A 23394-nucleotide genomic window follows, 5' to 3' on the forward strand; every position below is an offset into this window, starting at 1 on the left:
ATTGAAACTTTTATATATTTAGAAAAAAAAAATATATATAATAGTCTCTTTATATTCTCTTTTTTAAAGTCTTCATTCGTGCAAGAATGCGCATATAATTTCCGACTATTGGAAATTAATATTTCTTTTTTTTTTCTAAATATACCGTTAGAAAGGATTTCACACGTTATAACAAATGTTCGGTTAATTTGCTTGAATATGTGATATGTGTTGTTCTTATGAATAAAATTTTCAAATGTCTATAATTCAGAAGCTAATCATAGAAAGTTGATGAAATTTAAGATTTTTCATTAGAAACACAAGAACTACAACATATCACAAATTCTAGCAAATTGGCCGAAAATGTTTTTCTCAGAAGAATCGTGCGGGGTTCTTTAAAATAATGCATGGTGCATGGTGGTTTCCGAACACATTGTATTACATCATATGTTTGACGTAATTTCATATAGTACATACAACACACACCGTTAATTACATAATATCGCGCGGATCTTTCTTTTTCCGAGATGCGGCAGAGGAAGAACGAGGAATGAAGAAGCATCACAGTGATATCACGTTACATAAGCGAGAGCGGTTTGCGAACTCGTTTCACGGTCATGATCGGCGCTCGTCCTCTTTAATTATACACACTGAATGACTCAGTTTTGTTTATGAAGGAAGAAGAGATGAGACGCGAAGATGATTCACTCGCCTAACGAGGCTGTAATCTGTCTCCTCCGGCGGCGATCGGCACATTGGTATTTCTTTATGACGCAAACGGAGGGGACGCAATGTCTTGGGAACTCCGGACATCTTAAGATAAAAAAGCTCCGCAAGTACCTTATCGAATTCTTATTTGGACAATTGATTTAAAAAATATATATATAATATTAATTAATAATAAATTAATTACACAAAAAAAGAAGATTCTTGAAAATTTCTTTAGTTTCAACCGTGAAATTTTAAAATGAGATTAGATTCTATTAAACGAAGAAAATTTGTTTGAATGAAGTTATTTATATAATTCAACCAAGACGAAAAGTTGAAATAAAAAGTTGAAATTTTTATAAGAAAACAAATTGTTGCGTATATATACGAAACACAATGATGCGTTAAGTTTTTATTTGACACTTCTTTTTTTATATGTGAAAAAGGAAAACGCGGCGTGCTTTGTAGCAAACTTCGATATAAATTTGATCAAGCTTTCTGAATCACGCTTCATGATCTTTACAAAAAAAAATTATTAAGATCAAAATTACAAGAAGGACAATTTTGAAGATCTAATTTTTTTTTCATTTTACTATTAATTACAACAACGCGTATGCGATGCAGTTTGATGCTTTATTAGACGTGCTATTTCTTCCTGCTGAATGCAGAAACGGGCGCAACAATTGTATTGCGCGTCCTCTTATAACCGAAGGCGAAATACGCCGCGAGACTCTCCCGAAAATGAATCACCCTGCTCACATTTGATATTCCCGATCCGTCACCTCCCGACGTGTGGCGGAAGCGTTACACTTATATAGCCGGTACCAAAAACCGCCGGAATTACGCAAGGGTGAAAGCAAAACCGCCGGCCGCTGTTGCATAGGAGAATTATTGGCCGCGTTCATCTCGTTTCCTCACGTCTCGCGCCGTGTAATCTTCGCAATCTCGCAAAAAAAAAAGAACGCCCGGCGTTAAATCACACGTCGTTCTTTATCTTCAAGCCTGCTTTCGGAAATTTCCCGCTGAAATTGCGGCGCGGCTCACGTATCGCTTATACACCCCCCGTTGAAATCCACAACGCTTCGAAACTGGTTTCGCATCATTTTTACGGCGATAAAGCGCGGTGAACGCGGCGCCTCGCGTGCATCGTTTATAATTTTCACGGGAAGAAAAGGATAATTCGGACGATTTCACTTGCTCGTAGCGTTTACGCGATAAAGTTAATATTCCGTGCATTCGAGCGTTCCCGAGACCGTTCCGTGAACGGCGAGCGCGATTAAGCGATGCCGTGAGAAATTTAATAAACCGGCCAATTCGGCGCGCCCCGACTTTCTTCCTCGTCCGGCGCGCACATTATGTGTATCGGCGAGTCATAAATCGAGAGCGAAACTTCTGTCATCCGCGTCACGTACCTCGTAGGCTGCTTACGATGCGATGAGGGATGCGACCGGTGGTCGCCGACCACCCCGACGCTCCTATAAAAACGTTTGTCACCGCTCGTTCGGACGTCAGTCTTGTTTGCGACGCGTTTACGACCGATCCACAGGACCATATTGAGGAAAATGGTTATCAAGGTACGCCGAAGAATCACGCACAAATTTTGCGCGTCGAAATTCGCTCAATCGACGAGCTTGGAAAATTTCTCGAGCAATCTTTGTCGTGGGGAACGCATAATTTCAGCCTGCTTACAGTTCCTTATAAGTTTTATACAATGTATAATTGACTAAGGAATGTAACATATATAACATCCTTAAAATGATCGAGAAATTTTCTTATATTTTCATAAAGTTTCTTAGACTATATTCTTCTCTTATACCTGAAAAATACGAATAATTTATATTAATACATTATATTACAGTTAATAATCCTGGCTGGAGCGGTGCTGGCGGTATGCAGAGGCGTGCCCGTCCCAGCCATCCCAGCTGTTCCAACTGGTCCGGGCGTACCGGCTATTCCGGGCCCCCTGGCCGCGCAGCCTCTTCCAATCGCCGCATTTGACGCCACGAATTACGATCCTCATCCCCAGTACACTTACGCCTATGACGTTCAAGATACGCTGACCGGCGACGCGAAGAGCCAGCACGAGAGCAGGGACGGCGACGTCGTCAGCGGCAGCTACAGCCTCATCGAGGCCGACGGTACCAGGCGAATCGTCGAGTACACGGCCGACCCCGTGAACGGATTCAACGCCGTGGTTCGTCGGGAACCTCTGGCGGTGGTGAAACCCATCGTCAAGGTCGTGGCGCCCGCGCCGCCACTCATTTATCAGCCCTGAAGGATGTGATACTGATTATGCATGATGGACAAGAACTAGTCACACTATATAATATATAATGTATGGATGTTGCTGCATTGTTAATGTATTGATTTTTATTAAAGACTTTTTTACAAACTGTGTGCGGATTATAATTTTATCCTTTACATAAAACTTTGCTGTAAGATTACGTGCCGATCTTTTTATCCTTTGCACCTTTGGACCGTTATCGCGCCGAGCGATAATATGTTTTCATACAAATTTATCGTGAGTTTATACGAAACGAGTTTGCTTACAATGGGCGAATTAATGTTATGTGGATAAAGACGTTGAGTTACGTAATGGTACGTAAACCTTGCGAATGAGATTTCGGGCCATAAACTCTGGCTCTCCTTTGTGAATATAATTGTGAAAGTTTACAGATCATCAGATACGCACACATGTACATACACATATGCACATCGACGCGATACTTACGAAAATTTTATGATAATTTTATATGGAATATATATCATATTCCATAAAAAATACACATAAATACACTGCGATATTTATATTTCATATATTACATAGACATCTCTAAGAAATACATTATTTTTGCAATATTAGTTCCGAAATTTAAGGAAATTTAATTTCTCGAAGTTAATCCGGTCTATTTAATTTTGAGTAGATATCGAAATTGATGTATAAATATATAATATCGAAATGAGAGATGCATAGAAGAATCTTTGAAATAAAAAATCCGTAACATTTTGATATCCTTTATAATCACAAAATTATTTAAAAATTTTATTTAAAAAAAAACTTGTTATTTTCTAAATTAATATGTATCTATGGACCTTAAGCTTGAATGAGACTAGATTTCATGACGTCGCCGAATTCGTCTTGACAGCAATCTAAAATATAATAACGTTCTATTAAACAAAAAATTGATAAGAGCGATCTCTCTTGCACCTAACATTTTTAGTAATTTAAGTTCTTTTAGATTATGTTATTAAATGGGATGTGCGCAATAATTTTGAAATTGATTATTTGAACCGATTTCACGTTTTAATCGATTTTCGAATCAAATACATACAATCTTAATATCTAAGAAAATTTTGGATTTTCAAAAAAGTTTAGCATACAAAAAAATGTCCATTTACGAATTTACGAATTTACGAATTTAAAATTGAAATATATTTGATGCATTCAGGATGTGTGAGATCATAATGTGTGTACATCTATTGCCATGAGGTATGCAGTGAGAATTGTAGCGTATAAACAGCGGTTAACGATTACGCGAATGGTAATTAACGCAATAGTACGCGATTCGTGTTAACCGATTCGTGTTAGCAAAGTTCATCGTCGCTCCTACTGAATATACAATAGAGTTCAGCCCGATTGCGGGATATTTGGCTACCTTCGAGCTTTCGTCGAACGGCCTTGATAGACGACCGCGCCTGTATTCGACATATTGGCACACGACACGCGCGCATACGTGCATTGCGTACGTTACGCGTTATTTCGGTTATCAATTGCTCGCTCGCGTCGGGTGTTTAATAAGTGCGTTAGGCAACGTGTTTGTCTATCCTTTTCCAAACATCGAGGCTAACAATTTAAAAACACTTTTTTCCCTCACAGAAATACTGTAAAAGCTCAATTTAAAATATTATAATAAAAAAAGAACATTGCCATATACATGTCGAAAATGCAATGGAATAATATCTGTTACATTGATGAAATATGTAAATTAATATTATCATAATGTTATGTAGAAGCTGTCGGTGCAATCTTTTTCTTTCAATTCGAGTAAATATACGTTATATCCTGCTAAGACTCCGTATGTATTGTTTCTCCCATGTGTGGTACGCGTATCTATTCTATCGACAGCTAAGAAAGGCGAGGGGAAAGAGGATGCTCAGGTCTTGCAGCGTGGCGGTACGCGGTTCCCCGATTTCGTCGAACGGCCTCGAGCTCTCTCGAGTCTTCGGCATATTGACATCCAAGTCGCGTGTACGGGCGGACACTCGGACAGCGGTGATATGAAGAAATATAAACGCGCGTACATTGGTACAACCGCAAGTCGGACTCCCTGTACATTGCAATGATCACCGTGCGGAGGTCGCCGCACGGCGTCCCCGAGAGGAAGACATAAAAAGACAGAGAGAAAGAGACAGAAGCAGTGATTAGGTGGGGCGTAGGTGGCTGCAGGGAGCATCATCGTCGTCCGATGACACAAAAGCGACGACGTATAAAAGTACGGGCGATCTTACCCCGAGGCATCAGTCCTCTTCTGGTGGTCCTCTCGCGCGCAAACATGGCCGGCACGGTAAGGGAGAGAAGCTGGAAGGGAAGCTCTCGAGCATTAGAATCTTCTTTGCAAAGGACTGTATTTCGAAATTGGTTTCTACTTATCTAAATATTTATTTAAACTTATTATCTTATTATATATATATATCTATACTTATCTACTAAATACTAATTATCGCTGAATATCATGCAATATGTAGATTATTTAGACCCAGTGACGATAGGACGTAGCTAAAATACGAAGTGTTAAAATGCTGGATAAGTTAATTAGAATGTCGCTGACGAGATTACACATTAATTTTCAGCTCTTCTTCTTTCTGGGACTGGCGGTGCTCGCCCGAGGGGCGGTGGTGCCCGCCGTGCCGGTGGCGGCAGCGGCCGTGCCCCTGGCGAAGCTGGAAGAATTCGACCCGGCGCCGCAGTACAGCTTCGCGTACGACGTGCAGGACGCGGTGACCGGCGACTCCAAGGCCCAGTACGAGACCCGCAACGGCGACATCGTGCGCGGCAGCTACAGCCTGATCGAGGCCGACGGGACGCGTCGCATCGTCGAGTACACCGCCGATCCGATCAACGGCTTCAACGCGATCGTCAGCAAAGAACCGGCGATCGCCGCCGCCGTCGCGGCGCCCGTGTTACCGCTCAGACCGGCCGGGTTGACGCCGGTCGCGATTCCGGCCGCGCCCGCTGCCGTCCCGGCGCCGTCGATCCCCGCCGTCGGCCCCGATTCCGACGTCGAGGTGCTCGACGCCCGGTCGGGCCCCCTGAAAGCGAAACCAACGGCGCGCGAGCGGGAGCTCCAGCGTCAGCAGTTGCAACAGCTGCAGCAGCTGCAGGAGCAACAGCACCAGCAGCAGGAACAGCAGTTGCGACAGCTGCAGCAGCTGCAGGAGCAGCAGAGACGGTCGTCGAGATTGCAGATCCAGCAGCATCCACAGCAGGAGCAGCAGCAGCAGCGGCGGCGGCAGGAGCAGCAGACCGCGCAGCAATCCGCGCGGATCATCGGACAGACGACCGGACAAGCCGAGCGACAACAACAGATCGCGAGTCCCCGATTGATCGGTCTCCCCGCTGCCGCCAGGGCGATAGCCACGTACCCCGCTTACCCTTACGCCGCGTACAGCGCCGCGTACTCCTCGCCGCTCGCCTACGCCGCACCCCTTAACGGCCTGGCTTACACCCCCGTCGCCGCGTTAGCATAAACTATCGCCCATTCGTATCTACCTCGAATCGCTACCATTCCGTTATTTGTTAGGATTTTATTATCGACAAAAACTAAATAAATTGTTTGCCATTAGTTACACATACGTACGCATTCAACGTTTCTTTTTAATTGTTCTGCGACTGTAACGCCTTTACTCTCACCGAAAAGCGCGAGGTAACGACAAAATGCAACTGGTCGAAATAATTAGAAGCCGCTGGTCACAATCGATCTTATTTCATTACGTTTAGGTAGCAGGATGACGTAAGGTCCATTTCTACAAATGCGGATTGACTTTAATCTCGGTTTAACTTACCTTTTCATCATTTCCTAATTCTTACAACTAGAAAAGGATAAAAAGTAAGTTAAACCGAGATCTAAAGTTAATCCACATTGGTAGAAATGGACATTAAAGACATATTGATGCTGGAGATGTCATCAAGACGTTATTAATACGTCACTCTGCTATCTAGGGTCATAGGTCGCACGAGTGCCACTCTGGATACGTTAATTACAGAATGGCACGCAACAAGTAAAAGCGACGAGCTCTGGATGCGCGTCGATCAATGTCATCGACGTCGCGAACCGATCGCGAGTCTATCGGGTCGGCTGTCATGCCGAGGGGGGGCCCAATCCATCACGCGTTCGCCGTTACGTAAGCCCCGGGCCCGTTGTTACGCGTAACGGGCCCCCGGACTCCTGTCATCGTGTTTACGCAAGAAACACATACGCCGCGCACATACTTAACTCGCGTACACGTAATGCGACCTTCGGCTACGCGCGACGCATTTAATTTCAAACGGTATGAAAAAGAAGCTTATCATTACAACTATTAGTCCGTAATAATAAAAACATGATCGGGATGTCTTCATCGACGCGTTTGATTGGCACCTTCCAATAAAGAGATCCCTTATCTTTTAATAATACGTCATTACCGCTGCCGACTTTCCTCGAAATAAGTAGTTTTATATACGTAACTGTAACGTACCGAAATTATATCGATTATAGTGAAACGTGGGAGAATTATATTCTGCGTAATATTTTAGTCTTTTCAGTGAAAATAAAATATTTTTGATATTATATAAAAGCCACTGTATCACATTTTTTATTATTGATACAATTTATATATATATTGATATAGAGTCCTTGAAATAACGTAAAAGAAGTTTCGCGTTTATGTGTTACGAATGTCCACTTTTCACAGAGTAAGTAGTAAAGGTCGACGCGAGTCAGACAAAGTAGACGCGGCCGCCTTGCGCCAGACGTCTACTCAGTGAGCGATATCTACTACTGTAATAGCTTCTCTGTGAAAACTATATAGTAAAATAAAGAAATGTCATTTTTTGCGTAAAATTATTATAACGTTAAATCTACTTGATTACTAATCTATTTATAACCATTTAGTACACTAGCAAAAATAACAAAGCAGAATAAAACTAGTAAAAATTCCAAACAGCAATTTGAAGAATCCTTTCGTATATCACATGTTCATAAGAAATAATTTTATATAAATCGCAACAAAAAATAACACATATCTCACTAAAAAGAAACGATAATTATCGATCTCGAACTGCATTAAGATAATTAACATAAGATAATTAACTGTTATTAAGATAAGAACCTAGAAGAATTGTTTTTCAAGTAATAAAACATATGCAATACACACTTTTCTGTGCCTTTCTATTTTACATTCATATACGAACAAAAACACGTCACAATTAATAAAAAATAAACCTTGCTAGCTAATTAATAATTAATTGAAATTCAAGCGTTGTTTATTGCGAGAGATTATAGAAGCTGTTATTTGTGGAGATATACTTCGCCGAAGAACCATATTCGGTCATTCCTCGAATAAAACAAAGTTTTCAGGAAAGAGTAATGTGATTACAAGTTCTCTCTCTCTCTCTCTCTCTCTCTCTCTCTCTCTCTCTCTCTCTCTCTCTCTCTCTCTCTCTCTCTGTGTGTGTGTGTGTGTGTGTGTGTGTGTGTGTCTATCCTTCTGAGTCGTGCAAGACGGAATGCAGCGGAACAAAGAAAGAACAAGAAGGAGAGTGTGGTTTGCGCACTGGATCGACTTTCACCGAACAGTGTTTCGCGACTGCAGCCGCGGCCGTCAAAGAACCGCGCCCAATGTCACTATGCGGCACCTCGTAATCGCGCCCCGTATTACGTGCGCATGAAAGACCGGTTCACTTTTGACAGAGAGACCGGTCCGGAATCCGAGCAAACAGGCGAATCGCCGCGGCCGAAAACCGAGCGCGATTTTTGCGTTTCTTGTCGGTCCGATTACAATAGGAGACGACACGACCGTCTGGCCTTTGACAGTCGACCGCTTCTCCATCGGGGATTTCTGCGGAAAATCGACGAGGGATAAAATGTCGGATTTCATTAAATATATATTTATTACTTGATATTTCCTTAATTAATCTTTAAATAAAATTGCTTTAATTTTTTTAATTAATTAAATTAAAATATTTGTGAAAATTATAACATATTTTTCCGTGGCGAGATACAACCGTAGAAAAAATCGCGCCGTGTCCACTTCTCTCGTTTATGTCAATTTAACTAATTACGACGTTACTAATTACGCAGGATCGTTTAATGCGATGCGCAAAATTGTGTTGCTATTAACGACGTTGACACTCGATTCGCAAAACATGCACGTACCACTTGCGGTAACTGCATCCGCGTCGTGTCTGGAGTGCAATTAATTTGATGAGTTAAATGAACGGTACATTGCGCGTCTATTCAGTTTAGTTTCAAATTATCTTTGTTTTAGTCTATCTCAACACGGAGAAAATTTTATATTAAATTTTACTATGCTGTCGCACCAACTGCGGACCATTAAGACGCCCAAGTTTAAATGCTATAGTCTTATAGTAAAATTACTATGTCCATAGCATTTAGTGCTACGATCATAGCACTATTATAGCATTGATCGTAGCATTAAATGCTGTGGACATAGTAATTTTACTATAAGACTATAGCATTTAAACTTGGGCGTCTTGATGGTCCGCAGTTGGTGTAGCAGCATAGTAAAATTTAATATAAAATTTTCTCCGTGAAATTACATTTTGTTACGTTAAAAGAGAATATGCCTATAGATTGAAAGAATTACTGAGATAAATTACTAACGAATTTTTAATATAATTTGTTTTTAATTTAAAAGAACATCGTTGTTTGAAAGAGATCATCGATTCTCTCTTTCTCTCTGCAAATGAAGGGAAGTTATGCTGCTTTGAAATATTATATATTTCAATAAGAATATTAAATTAAATTTATTTTACATTTTGACACTTATTAAGCGTGTAATTTATTAAGGGCGCAATAAAGTAAAAATTAACGTCTAAAGTGATTTAGCTGCAATGAATCACGAAATTGAATCACGAACTGAACGGATGCGGTGTGTTATACCGTGTACCGTCGGCTTTAAACGGATGTATTCGACAAAACAAATGAAAGATCCTGCATGTTCGACCCTCGACGGAATATAATCGAGCTCACCGATTAAGGTTACGCGTTTTTTTCATCATTTATTAACCACGCTCATACGCGAATCAAGGCCAGCAACGAAAGCTAAAAAGGGTATCGAGTAATGTGCTGCACACACTTATATAATGGACACCGAATGTTTCCCCAAAACTCGTTGTTTATAATTATCGCCATCAATCGCTCTTCTCCACTTTTTATAAATCGCCCACAATCTCACACTCGCGAGTAAAATTTAAATCAAAAATCTTTCCTCGATTCCATAATTTCTTATCGACGCATCGTGGATCCGACGGATTTAAAAGCGCATAAGCGAAGCAAATGTTCCGCTTGTCAAGACGGTCCATTTCGTTATTAATTACCGGCCGTCATGTGCGCGTCAGAAATAAATTGTCGACAAAAAGGGATAAAAAGAAAATAAGGGAGGCGAAATAAAGAAGATATGTCATGTGCATGTGAGAGGCGATATGTCACGGATTAAACATAGTATATTTATGTATTTTATGTTAAAATGTAATTTCATGCCGCGTCATTCGTCGCGTGGGCAGTAATTCCTTACCAACTCCAAAAATATCAGAAATGCGAGATCTCTCATGTTATTAAGGACGCCTTACGACGACTCTCGATTTAACGATTCTGCAACTTTGTTCTTTCCGTTAATTTACATCGAAAACGCGACGTCCTGTTTTCTTCACCTGTAAAAGTCGCTTTATCTCTCTCACACATGCGCGCTTTCAGCATGTAGACTTGTAAGTGGCTTATCCTTACAAGATAAGGAGTCGCGCTGACGAGAAATCGCGAAGATCATCGTGAGATATGAGGTGAGAGCAAAGATCGAGCGAACAAATATTAATTGAGGACCATGCTGTGTCTCGCGAAGGAAGGTTACGCGATATATACGTGGGGCCCGATCGCGCCCTCAAATTTGCATCTCTAATGACCAGTTTCGCCAATCTCGGTTACACTTAATTATGGTTTAACCGACTTGTAGCTCACGCTCTTTCAGCTCTGTATAGAATTGAAGAAGGTACCTATCAGGTCTTCTCCCAGAATTCAGGAGTAATCACGCGCGCGCGTTTCTATATACTATTCTATAATATACTTCAATTGTATATCCGGATATATTTATCGCGATAAATTGGTGACCGAAGATAAGAAGCTAGATCCGGTTGAAAACCGAAAAAGTGAGAGCCCGCTCGAGAAACCTGAACCTTGAGAAATTATTGTAAGACCCTATACGCTTGATGTGCATGTGTGAATAAAACGGCCCTGGTATTATTAATGTACCTAAGTATATACGAATATATAGTAGTAGTTTAAAGTGTGTGAGAGCGATAACCTTAGTGTCGTCCAAGGCCGTTATCGCGGACGGGATTCGATTTCGACACGCGGCTCGCTATGTCGATCATTTCCGTGGAATCGCGCGGTCGAGAAACAACGCGCGTGCACGCGCTTCCCGAAAAGCGCGAACGGTCCGCCCTATTACGTAATGCACAATTTAAATCGAGGCCTGGAATTTGGACGCCTTTCTCCCATGGCAAATGGATTCGGCGCCGCCTGCGAACGGGCGAGCGAGCTCGAATTCGGTGGCAGCGGCGCACACGTAATTCTTCTTCCTACGTTCCTCCGCTTCCATACGTGCCGCTCATTTTTCGCGCGAGGCTTACACGAGACGCGGTCTTCGGGATCCGTGCGCTTGAATGTCATTTCGATGAGACCTTAATCAGCTGCCTAATTCTATAGAAAATTATATATTAATTATATTAATGACAAAATACTATAATTTTAATTTTTTTAAGAATTACCGTATGATTTGGATTGGATAAAATTGCACTTTAATAAATTATGTAAATTATCGAAAATAAAATTGAATAGCATTGCGAGGCTAATTAGGCGAATGTAGCGCGGTAGAATTATTCGGCGGAACGTTCGGGACAATTATTATATCAGAATGAGTCGAATTAACGCGACTCATGCCGCGCGCCGAGCGCGAGTCATCGCCGGCCGGCGCGGCAGAACGCAAAACGGGCGACATTGCGTTCGCAAAAATCGGTGTCTTTGCATTGTCATGCGATTCTTAGGCGATGCAACGGCACTTTTGCAATCGGTCGATCGAGACCGGCGAACAAAAGTGGCTGTGCGCCGCGATCCTCGCGCGGCCGCGTGCCCGGCGCGGCGCGGCGTCTCGGGGAGATGCTCGAGAAAGAACGAGCAAAAAGCGGAGAAAGTGGGTCAATTCTGGCGAACGCCAGAAATAACGTGACACCGATCGCCGCGGTATTACGCGCGAAAGTTTACCCCCATGTATCAAGGGCACGTGCGACCCGCTCGGGGGACTCGAGAAATTTTACGCTGCCCGTTTCGGGGCGACACTGCGCGAGCCGCGACAAAAGTCGTGGATTGTACCGAGGAACGGATCGTTTAAAACGCCGAGACAATTTCGAAGGCCATTTCTTTCTATTTCGTGAGATTAGGATCATTGCGATTTAATTGTCTTAATTTTCCTGTGTGTCTTATTCCTCTTTATATTTTCTTATTGTATACACTGTTAAATTCATGCCGAATTATTCTCAATTTGAGTCATTTTTTACCATTCTTATACGTCGTCACATATATATAGGCCTTACTTAATTTAACTAAATTAATGGAGTTAAAATAATACTGCTTTGTGTTAAAATAATAAATTTTGATACACACATGATAGTTAAAAATAATATATAAAATCTTATTTAACTCAAGGTATTGGTTTAAATTTCATCCTTTAATATTTCATAGTGTATATACTGTCATGCGTCCCTCCTATTAATTTACATCCAGCGTTTTAAATATTTCTGAATTTCATAAATATTTTCCAATACAATTGTCCAGTGAGAACATGAATAATAATTTAAAATAAAGAAACATAATTTTGTGTTAAGATTAAGCGAGTTATATAATTGGAAATTAGAGCGAGTGACAAAGTGGCGAGTTCTGCGAGACGTATTTCTGCTCTCCCTCCCTCCCTCTCTCTTGCTCTCTCTCTCTCTCTCTTTCTTTCTCTCTCCAGTTAAAACTTGTCCACGTTCCATAATCCGTAATGCTTAATGTTTAATGTCACACATCGTAAACATGCTACAGCTCTCCGTAATTCCGAATCGCGCGCGCGCGAGATTGTCAGCGCTCGAAACGACGCGAAATAGATTCGGCATAACAGCGAGGAGTTTCGACACCGCGTCGTGAATTTATATTAGCATGACGACACAGAACAATACGAATTGCAATCGCGAGCTAGAATGTCGCATATGACGCACACGATTAGCACATCACGTGTGGTAATCGCTCGAATATCTAGATTTTGATTGCTTTAATCGTTTCGCCATTCTTTTCTCAGAAATTCCAGAACAGCAACAGTGCTGCTCAAATAAAGATTGATACGTGAACTTTTTTTGATTGATACGATGTCCTCGGTAGATAAAAAATAATGGATGCCTCGAAAGAAATACAAAAGTATTTTTTGTTGGTTTTTTAAATATTTTAAGTTGTATATAGAATATTAAACCCAAGTATTTTCATAAAATATTGTTTCTCCGCAATATTTTTGCTGTCCTGAAAAACTTTGAAGATGGAAGTAAGACATTTGAATGCAACAAATTATAATGTAATTATAATTAGGATAAACGTGTGGTCCTTCGAAAAAAAAACCGATATCATGTGAGAGATATAACGATCGAGTGATCATTATGTAAATGCTATAAAATTGATCAATGTGATAAAGACAATTAAGCTTTCTTAAAATGGAAATCAATATCAGATCAAGGTGATCTCCCTCATTACTTTTCATCAGTTATGCAAATTATTTATATTCGTCCTCTTAATCACACAATGTTCTTTATCTTTTGACATTAATATACAGTTTAATTGAAATCTCGCAAAAAGTTTGTCAAAGTGGATCCATTAATATAACTCCTGTCTGTTTTCTTACTATGTTTTCAATTTTTCTGTCCTTTCTTTACTTTAAACTGATTATGATAATACTCGTTCCATGAACGTTCCTTAACGTGTTCGACGTCTCTTTTTATCATATTGAGAATGGAGAATTCAGATTCTTTCTGCTCATATTTTAATTTTCTACAAATCGTTTATTTAATAATTTTCGCAATATCTCTAATATATTGTATACACACGATATACACGCTATATCCATGTACAACATTACGCACATTTTATTTAAAAGTTAAATATGGCTAATGCACTGTACATATGTACACTTATTAGCATATTGATACAGCGACAGCGAGAAATAGTTTAGCGAGGTCTAGCGCAAACGAATAATCCCAAGTATGTGTGTGTGTGTAATTTCTTTAATCAGTCACATAGAAAGAACATATACATGATATAAAAATAAATAAGTTCGGCCTGAGTCGACAATGAGGGTTGGCGCGGTCAACACAATTAGTGGATGTAGGCAGCGGGGGCGGCATAGGAGATGGGGGCGGCGATCTTAGCGATGGGGGCTGCGTGCGCGGCGTACGCGAGAGGGGCGGAGTGCGCGGCGTAGGCAAGGGGGGCGGCGTGCGCGGCATAGCCGGCATAGGCAAGGGGTGCAGCGTGTCCGTAATGGGCTACAGCGGGGGCAGCGATCTTAGCAATGCCGGCAGAGTAAGAGAGGGGAGAGGAGTAAGAGAGGGGGGCGGAGTAAGAGAGAGGACCGGAGTAAGAGAGAGGAGCGGAGTAAGAGAGAGGAGCGGAGTAAGAGAGAGGAGCGGAGTAAGACAAGGAGTTAGTGATCGGGGAAGCCAGCTTGGCGACTGGAGAAGCGTAGGCGAGGGGGGCGGCATGGGCCACAGGGGCGGCGATCTTGGCGACCGGGGCAGCGTAGGCGAGGGGTGCGTGCGCGATGGGGGCGGCGGCGACCGGGGCGACGGCCTTGACGGCGACGGCGGCGGGTTCCTTGCGGACTACGGCGTTGAATCCGTTGACCGGGTCAGCGGTGTAGTCGACGATGCGTCTGGTGCCGTCGGCCTCCAAGAGGGAGTAGCTACCCTGAACGAGGTCGCCGTCGCGGGTCTCCTGTTGGCTCTTGGCGTCGCCGGTCAGGCTGTCGTGCACGTCGTAGGCGTAGCTGTACTGCGGATGCGGGTCGTAATCGGCGTCGACGGCCTTAGCTACCACGGCCTTGGCGACGGGGGCGGCGACGACCGCGGGGCCCGTGGCGTAAGCCAAGGGGGCACCGGGCGCGAGAACACCGGCGTTGGCGATGGCCACGAGGGCGGCGAAAACGACAAACTGCAAAAGAATATTATTATTATTATTATATAAACTTCTGTCTGGTTTATCTAAGAATTATAAAAAAAACTTTTGTCGACAATATCAAATCGTTCCCGAACTGATCTTAGATTTCGATATACACTTGAAATTTGCGTGAGGATCGGACTTTTCAGTTCCAATTAACGTTCACTCGCGAATTTTGCTACCCGAGAGCGAATCCCAGGAGATAAACCCCTCTCTTTGAGCACTTTGAGCGTACAACCGAGTCCAGGAGACTCCAAGCACAGTCTAACGGACTCGAGAGGTCCTCCTCGTTTGCGATCCTCTACCCACCTTGAACGCCATTCTTGAGTAGTATTGGTTGGTTTGGATCGACCAAAGCGAGACTGATGATGTGCGGTGTTGATCGCGGCCGCTTTATATATAGTGGTCCGGTCTACCACCATATGGATCCCCACCGCGTCGATCTCGGTGCCGGACTTTGAAAGTTCGCCGGCGTTGACGGCCGACCGCACTTGAACTTGGCCGGCACTCGCGATCGCGCACCCTCACCCCCCGATAGTCCATGGACACTTGGCGGGATCTGATCCTCGTTCTATTACTCGTGTCCGAGCACTCCGAGCGTGGTGACTTTTCTTCATACACATTGTATATGGCAGGATCTATCGCGACGAATTTTTTGACCGAAGACGGAAGTAGCTTATTAAAATGGCTAAACTTCACCATATAAATAAAGCAAAGAGAGTCACATTATTTTTAAATCTTATCAACTAAAAGAAATTGTATAAGTTTTGTGTAGGATTAATTAAAGAATAATCCGTATAATAATAACAAGTAATTTTGAGCATTGAGATGAGACACATAAATTACAAAAATAATATTTAATTTTTCTTTTCTCCACGTTTAGAAATTCATTATTAAAGAATTTTGATTTTATTATTGCATAATTAGATAATGATAGAAATTTGTTGGTAAGCAGCAAAATAAAAGAATAAAGAGTACCACGGCTATCTTGTCTGTCCAGTAGCGAACTTGTTCTTCCAGCACATTTATAAAACGAATGAAGAAAGCACTTGGAAAAATGAAAAGTGAAGGGCCAGTTGCAAACGCGTATTTATTTACAAGATTCGCTTCGCGTATATATCTTTTGTGGCATACCGCAAATCAATTTGTTCGTATTTTTTTCCCCATTTATCGGCGTAATTGTCTCGTGTCATTGTGCAACACGCGTTTGGCTCTCTTACATTACTGACCATGCCAAACCCCGCTTTTCGTAAGCGATCCTTGAGTGACACGACGATTTCTCGCGTGTCACTTAATCGAGAATGGATTAGAAAATTATAATATGGATTTCTAACGTTATATTAGACGAGAGAAGCTTGCATCATTAGGCCCGGCAAAAAATAAACTTTAAGGATCGCAGGCAATCGAGATAAGAGTTGAAGTTCGTATAAATATCTCTCATCGTCAAGTTGAGTGTCATGTCAATCTGTAACAACTGATTCTTAGTTAGAATGTGATTTGAATGGTTCCCAAAATAACAGTAGGCGCAATAGAGATTGTTAAGGATATTTTAAGAAATATTGTCTGCTCGATTCTTGAACACTTTCTATTTACATAAGTAAATTTTTTGAATATATGACAAATTATAAAATCTATTACTGTGGGAGATATATTAAAAAGACGCATTTCTATCAAAATTAATATTAAGAAAAGTCTCCACGCTTTGGTCACACATTTTTACTTAATAAAAGTACCATACAGGTTTATATGTATCTATATGTTTCTTTTTTACATACATTATATTAATATTACAGTCTTTCTTTTCCTGAAGAAAGTTTCCATAGAGGAATATTAATTTCTTCATCATAAATGTGATCAGTTGTTCCGAGATATTCTGTATCCTCCCACGCACGAGAGACGGTGTCGAGAAACCGAAAATCATGAGCATTGTTCGTCACCGACGCGAAACTTTCGAGCCATTCCGATTTACGTGCCTCTGCCAAATGTGTCGCGACAGACCGAGATCGCGTCGTTGCGTCACATCATCTAACGTCGTCGGGGCCAGTCGGGGCCCGTGCCCGAGAGAAAGAGAGAAGTGGAGCACTTTCATAAAGAAGAAATAGGTGGGTCGCCCGAATATATCGCGCGCGGCCGGGGGGCCCCAGCGCCGATCGATCGCAGAGCCCGCGGGCATTTATCGGGCAGCCTCGCGCCGATCGGGGCTCGAGATTTCGCTCGTCACTCGGTTTTCGTCGCCCGCTCCGCTGCCTGGGTCCACTACCCACGACACCCGCGTGAAATCCGCCCCGTTTCGACCGACACGTCTCACATCAAACACGAAGAAAATTGTCGATCCCGATCGCGGGATCGGGATCTAGAAGCTTGAAACGGTTGCACAAAGACGTCGGAAATTTCGGGTGTACACGCGATCTCATTGTCAGTCACGCGATCATCGAGGAAGAGACTTTCGGAAGTTTCGAACATGTTCTGCAATAAGCAAATCGCCTTTGCATCTTTTGAATGTGCGTTTTTAGAGATTCTAATTTGGTGCTGCGAGTAAGACATACCTACACGCGTACATATGAGTCAGATTTCATTTATATAAATTATTCATTCTTTTGTCGCTTGAATTTGTAATTTCAAAAAAATGCCCATTGAAAGATTCAATTAATCCTTTTGACATGCAATTGCATCATCGATAGCAATAAGTGGCTACTTATTGATGGTCGAATCAAAGCCGACGGGTCTTTTTTCCTTCTTTTTTTTTTTCATGCCGAACAAATTTATGTTCGTACCTCGTAAACTGTCTCCTATATGGGAAAACGTCGAGCGCACATTTTTCAGTGTTTCGTGAAAATGCGCTCTCGACGTTTTCCCATATAGGGGACAGTTTACGAGGTACGAACATAAATTTGTTCGGCATGAAAAAAAAAAGAAAAGGAAAAAAAAACCTGTCGGCTTTGATTCGACCGATTATGGGAACGATCGGCCAAATCAAACGAAGGTCGCGACAGGAAGTATGTGCATGACAGTGAATCGGACTGTAAATTACGTGCCGGATGACCCGGACGTCGAAGCCGAGCCTCGCCTTTCTTGGGCGAGGGAAAACGTTATGATCCGCATCCCTGTGGCGCGTGTCAATTATCGGAACAAGTCCCCTGCTGTAATGTTTAAGTCGCGACCACGTTATCGCGACAGAATGCATGTCTTATTTGTGTGAATTAAAATTAACCTTCGTTTTTCTTAACATGGAAAGATACGCGTATTTTTTTCACTCGTATCAGCATCGAAAAATGCAACGAGTACCGCGCTACATACGCACAATTAATATATAATATTGCAAAATAGAAAAAAAATATACATATATGTATCGAAATCCCTTTTTATTATTTTATTTGATACGTACTATGTTTTTTCGATAAATATTAAAATTGGTAATCTTACACCTATATATACAGCATGAATTGTAACTAGTGAGTTGCAGGTATTCGCGAGGCGAATTAAATTAAAGTTAATTGCACATGAAATTAAGTCGTATAAAGTGTTTCACGTTCCGATTTCTATGTTATTGAGAATTATTCACTTCCGAGCCCGGAATATTCGCTCTCGTTACGTACATATGCTGACGTGCGTTTCGCAATCCAAAAGATTATAATCCATCAGACTTCAAAATTACATGAGACAAACATTTCGAAACGCGGTTTCGCATAATTATCTGGATTGGTGATACCCGGGCAGAGCCGGCTTACGTGTCCATTAACTTCTGGCTTGAATATCGATCGACACGCTCGTCGTTGTTCACGCAAGTTGATGCAAGAGAAACAGTCGTGTCAGTCTTTATTGCACAGTACTATGCAATTTGTCGCATTTGATTAAATTGTGTTCCATGTTACGAGGGAATGTCTGGTAATTAAGATAATATTATTGGGTAGAAATGTTAATATTAATCTCATTTGCTAACAATAACGCGACATAATTTATTAAAAATCCCTAATTACAATATAATTTAACGTTTAGTTAAATAACTTGAACTAACACACGCTTTATTATATAATCTTAAAAGATTATCATGCTGTAATTTCGATGGTAACCGTTGTTTCGATTGTCAAAATCGCTAACCACGGATTCTATTCATCAATTAAAGAAATTATCGAACAAAGGTATTGCGTGTATCCTGACGTAATTTCTAAGCGAATGTGACAATAGCAAAAAATAACTTCGCGATACCTATAGGAACTTCAGTGCAGATCAGAATGCCCAAACTGAGCGAGTAGAGTGAAGGATTAAGAAACGCGCGGCATTAAAGTCACCGATCAAAGACGAGCTAAGAAAAATCTGTAAAGAGAATAGAATGACAAACGAGCTCTGAGCAAAACTAAAGATGAGCAGATCTCGATAGATCCAAAAGAGTCTTCATGAAGAGGAGAAAAGAAAGTTATGCTATTTATTATGGGCTCTGTAGACCAGGACTGCAAATACAAGCACGATATAAAAAAACTCGTGAGAAGTATTTTCGTTCGTTTACGTACAATTACGTAATTAAAAATGAAAATCGTGCTTAAAAGCCTAAAATATTCTTATCAAGTCTGCAAATTGACAACCACACTTTTGCATGGCACCTGAAAGAATATCATTTTATATGTATTAAGGACGCAATCCTTAAAAAAAAATAACTTTAAAAATATGGTGCTTACGATCTTTCCTTTGAAACATAAGAAATATAAGTATTACAAGGTCCCAACAACCGTGAACGGATAAATCGATATCAGTGCGCAAGATCATTTTCGTATATAATTATTTCTTCATTATTACATTAATCTACGTCACTCTTTGCTACATTAAGAATTTACGAATCGGCAACTTCTATCGAAACAAGGTTCAACAGGTTCGCAAAGGCTCATCATACGTGGGAAAAGAAAAGGAAGAAGAAAGCAATTTGGATAAAGAATGAAAGAATAAATACTCTGTAATAACCCTCGATGGAGCAAGCGGGTGGAGAGCGATGGGGGATCGGGTAACTCGTGGCAAGGACGTGGCCTAGTCCCCGGCGACGACGACCGGTGTGTTCAAGATTGGTCCTTCAAGATGCGAGAGCAGGCGCCCGATCCGATCTCGGCTCGTCGCTCTCATTGGGCGTGGTCCGATTTCTTGCTCAATTTTGCGCTCCTCGCGACCGCGAATCGGGTGGCCGTCGAAGGTACCGTCACCCAGTTACATCAGTGAGCGGGTACGACCTGGAGATGTGTGTGAGTGCGCGGCGGCGGTGGCGGTGGCGGTGGCGGTGGCGGTGGCGGTGGCGGCAGCGTCGATGTGGACCTCCCGAGCCTCGGGCAGAGCGGTATAAAAGCCGAAAACCATCTATCCATTGGTATCATTCGCATCAGACTCGCAAGATCGAGCGAAGTACCGATCACCCGAGCAACAATGGCCTTCAAGGTATTACGTCCTTTCAAGTTCTTCTTGACGTAAGCTCGTTCTTCCTCGATAATCCTCGTCGGTGAAGTTCCTCGCGACGTACAGTTTGTCAGTCCGATTGGGTTCTGCATAATTACGGATTGCGAGAATAATAACCGGGCGGTGCGCGCTCGTAGTATCGTTTTTCTTGTGATATTACTCCATACAACGAAATAAAAAAACGGGGCCAATTAACGATATTTGCGGGACCAGTCGAAAGTGGCGTTTAACGTGATAAATTCTACAAAAGCGAATCTCCTTTCGTACTTTTAGATCGAGCTAATTATCGTTTGCATTTTGAACTAAAATTTTATCACAAACAGATTAATAGAATGTTAGTGCAAAATGCAAACAATCTTTATTTTATCAAAATTTTGATTGAGTTTTTTCTAATTTACATTTCTTTTTCACGTTGTGTGTACTATTGTATCACTTATTCTATATTTCTATATTTACTTCTATACATCTATTGTATAATTCCAGCGCACAATTCTTCTATAATATTATTCAATTTACTTACTCCCTTTCTTCTTCAGTTCGTCGCTTTCGCCGTCCTGATCGCCGCGGCCAACGCCGGTGTTATCGCACCTGCGGCCCCTTTGGCCTACGCCGCTGCCCCTGCCGCCCACCTGGCCTACGCCGCTGCCCCCGCACCCCTGGCCTACGCCGCCCCCGTGGCCAAGGCCGTCGACGCCGATTTCGACCCGCATCCCCAGTACAGCTACGCCTACGACGTGCACGACAGCCTGACCGGCGACGCGAAGAGCCAACAGGAGACTCGCGACGGCGATCTCGTTCAGGGTAGCTACTCCCTCTTGGAGGCCGACGGCACCAGGCGGATCGTCGACTACATCGCTGACTCGGTCAACGGATTTAACGCCGTAGTCCGCAAAGAACCCGCCGCCGTCGCCGCCGCCCCGATCGCACACGCACCCCTTGCCTACGCTGCCCCGGTCGCCAAAATAGCCGCTCCCGTGGCCCATGCCGCCCCTCTGGCCTACGCCAAGTTCGCCGCCCCCGTAGCTCATGCTCCTATCGCCTACGCCGCTTCGGCCCCCATCTCCTACGCCGCCCCCGCTGCCTACCTCCACTGAACTGTGACCTGACCAGCATTTAGGAATGATACTCAACGAATAAATGTCAGTTTTTCGGAGCAAGTATAACATAAGTCTAAGTCGTACGAAATTATATCTTCGCCTATCTTCAATGTATCTTCGTTTAGTAATTAAGTTGGACTCTGAGGAAAATCTGGTGTTTGAATTGCAGGATTAGCAGCTGCGTCTCTCTTAGAAAGAATACTTTTTAATATATATAATTATAATTCATTTTCTCATGCTGGTGGAAGAGATATCTTCGCCTACCTTTCTCTCGATGAGAGTGTACATTTTTTCAACCATTTAGAATAAGACTTGGAATATCTGTGTTTTGAATGTTTGAATAATCATGATTTTCTCACGAAATCATTTGTTATTCGTAGTTATTACTTCTTCCTAATCGTCGTCGTCATTAACCCACGAGCTAAGATCTCAGTACTCAAAGTTACTTAAAGTGGTGCAACATTTGTCTTCCTTATACTGAAATGAATAACGAGAGTATCTATCGAACTCGACAAAAACTGCATTATTCAACGATAAATCGATACTGTTTTCACGAACGACGAATAAAATTACATAATTCGAGGGACACGTGCGCTCGAATTTTCAAACACGTGTAATCGCCGTAACGTAACGTAATACGTTATCCAACTTGCTAAAAAAAAAGAAAAAGAGATAAAAGGCCGCGCGGATCGAAAGTCGTCGAGGAAACGAATTCGACCGGGCCCAATTAGCGAAATTAGGTCAGGTACTACCTGCCGCGGGCCCACCGGTGTTATCCCGCCTTTCCGTGACATTACCGATTCACGAGCGCTCGCCGAGCACTTTCTCCGATGAAGTGCCAGCATGCGGATTGCATAACGCCGGTTACCACGCCCGCCTCGTCCAGCTGGCCGACACACGCACCGGCAGCCGGGCGGCCAGTCAGCTCACGCGCATCGCACGTAATACGCGCGTAATGCGTAAAGGCGTGTTGCGTTATAGCCGGGAACCCCGGCTGGACCAGATTCGCGCAATGCCGCGCGAACCTTGATCCACTTACCGGTCTGGCGTGGTCCGCAACGAACAATGTTTCGTACGTACCTTGTTCCTCTTGCCCGTCTCTCTGGCTACTCTCTGGATATACCGCCTGTTTTGGCAACGAATCAAACCTGAAGAGAAGTCTCTCGCGAATCCTCCAGTGAGTTTATCCGAATATGAAATAATTACGTCATACTTAGATGAGACTGGAGATATGGGAGTCTGGAAAGGAATTGAACTTGAAATTTAAACGAATTGTCGAAATATGCTGCAACATTTGAGAAAACTTTATTATTAAAAGAAAATATGTGTGTAAATCGCATTTATTACTGCGATACAATAGAAGGCATTTTTATCATTCTAAACTACTCATTTAGAGCATTGTAACTTAAATAAACTGCGAATAATCTGAACTATCCATAAAATATACCTATATATTATGCGTACAAAAACATATATTTTGAACAAAGTCTTCTGTTCATTTCATAAAACACGCAAAATAAACTTGTGTTTTGGCGCTCTATTTTTACGCCTTTACTTTTCTCTTTCAATAATACAAAACGAATAAATTATTTTCGCTTATCGCTAAAAAAACAAACAAGTTTCATACATACACAAACGTGAAAATATATTATTGAATCAGTAAAAATAAA

The 23394-nt window shown here is 42.2% G+C and overlaps 3 protein-coding genes across 3 annotated transcripts; 2 read left to right on the top strand and 1 right to left on the bottom strand.

Moving 5' to 3' along the window:
* The first annotated feature begins 172 nt into the window (after nucleotides 1-172).
* Nucleotides 173-8105, top strand: Cpr3 (cuticular protein 3). The gene is made up of 6 exons (XM_077416864.1): nucleotides 173-2261; nucleotides 2546-2955; nucleotides 4137-4141; nucleotides 4814-4993; nucleotides 5083-5252; nucleotides 5539-8105. The coding sequence occupies exons 1-6, from the start codon at nucleotides 2250-2252 to the stop codon at nucleotides 6433-6435; spliced, it is 1674 nt and encodes a 557-aa protein (XP_077272990.1). The 5' UTR covers nucleotides 173-2249; the 3' UTR covers nucleotides 6436-8105.
* Nucleotides 8106-14245: 6140 nt separating this feature from the next.
* Nucleotides 14246-15590, bottom strand: LOC143903286 (cuticle protein-like). The gene is made up of 2 exons (XM_077416778.1): nucleotides 15504-15590; nucleotides 14246-15188 (listed from the first exon to the last, which is right to left on the bottom strand). Exons 1-2 carry the CDS (start codon nucleotides 15513-15515, stop codon nucleotides 14355-14357), a joined length of 846 nt encoding a protein of 281 aa, XP_077272904.1. The 5' UTR covers nucleotides 15516-15590; the 3' UTR covers nucleotides 14246-14354.
* Nucleotides 15591-18567: 2977 nt separating this feature from the next.
* On the top strand, nucleotides 18568-23313 carry Cpr1 (cuticular protein 1). The gene is made up of 2 exons (XM_077416780.1): nucleotides 18568-20609; nucleotides 21164-23313. Exons 1-2 carry the CDS (start codon nucleotides 20598-20600, stop codon nucleotides 21719-21721), a joined length of 570 nt encoding a protein of 189 aa, XP_077272906.1. The 5' UTR covers nucleotides 18568-20597; the 3' UTR covers nucleotides 21722-23313.
* Nucleotides 23314-23394: the final 81 nt, after the last annotated feature.

This window comes from Temnothorax americanus, unplaced genomic scaffold, assembly GCF_048541705.1.
Source record: "Temnothorax americanus isolate GAGA-0224 unplaced genomic scaffold, ASM4854170v1 Scaffold45, whole genome shotgun sequence".
NCBI classification, from domain to species: domain Eukaryota; kingdom Metazoa; phylum Arthropoda; class Insecta; order Hymenoptera; family Formicidae; genus Temnothorax; species Temnothorax americanus.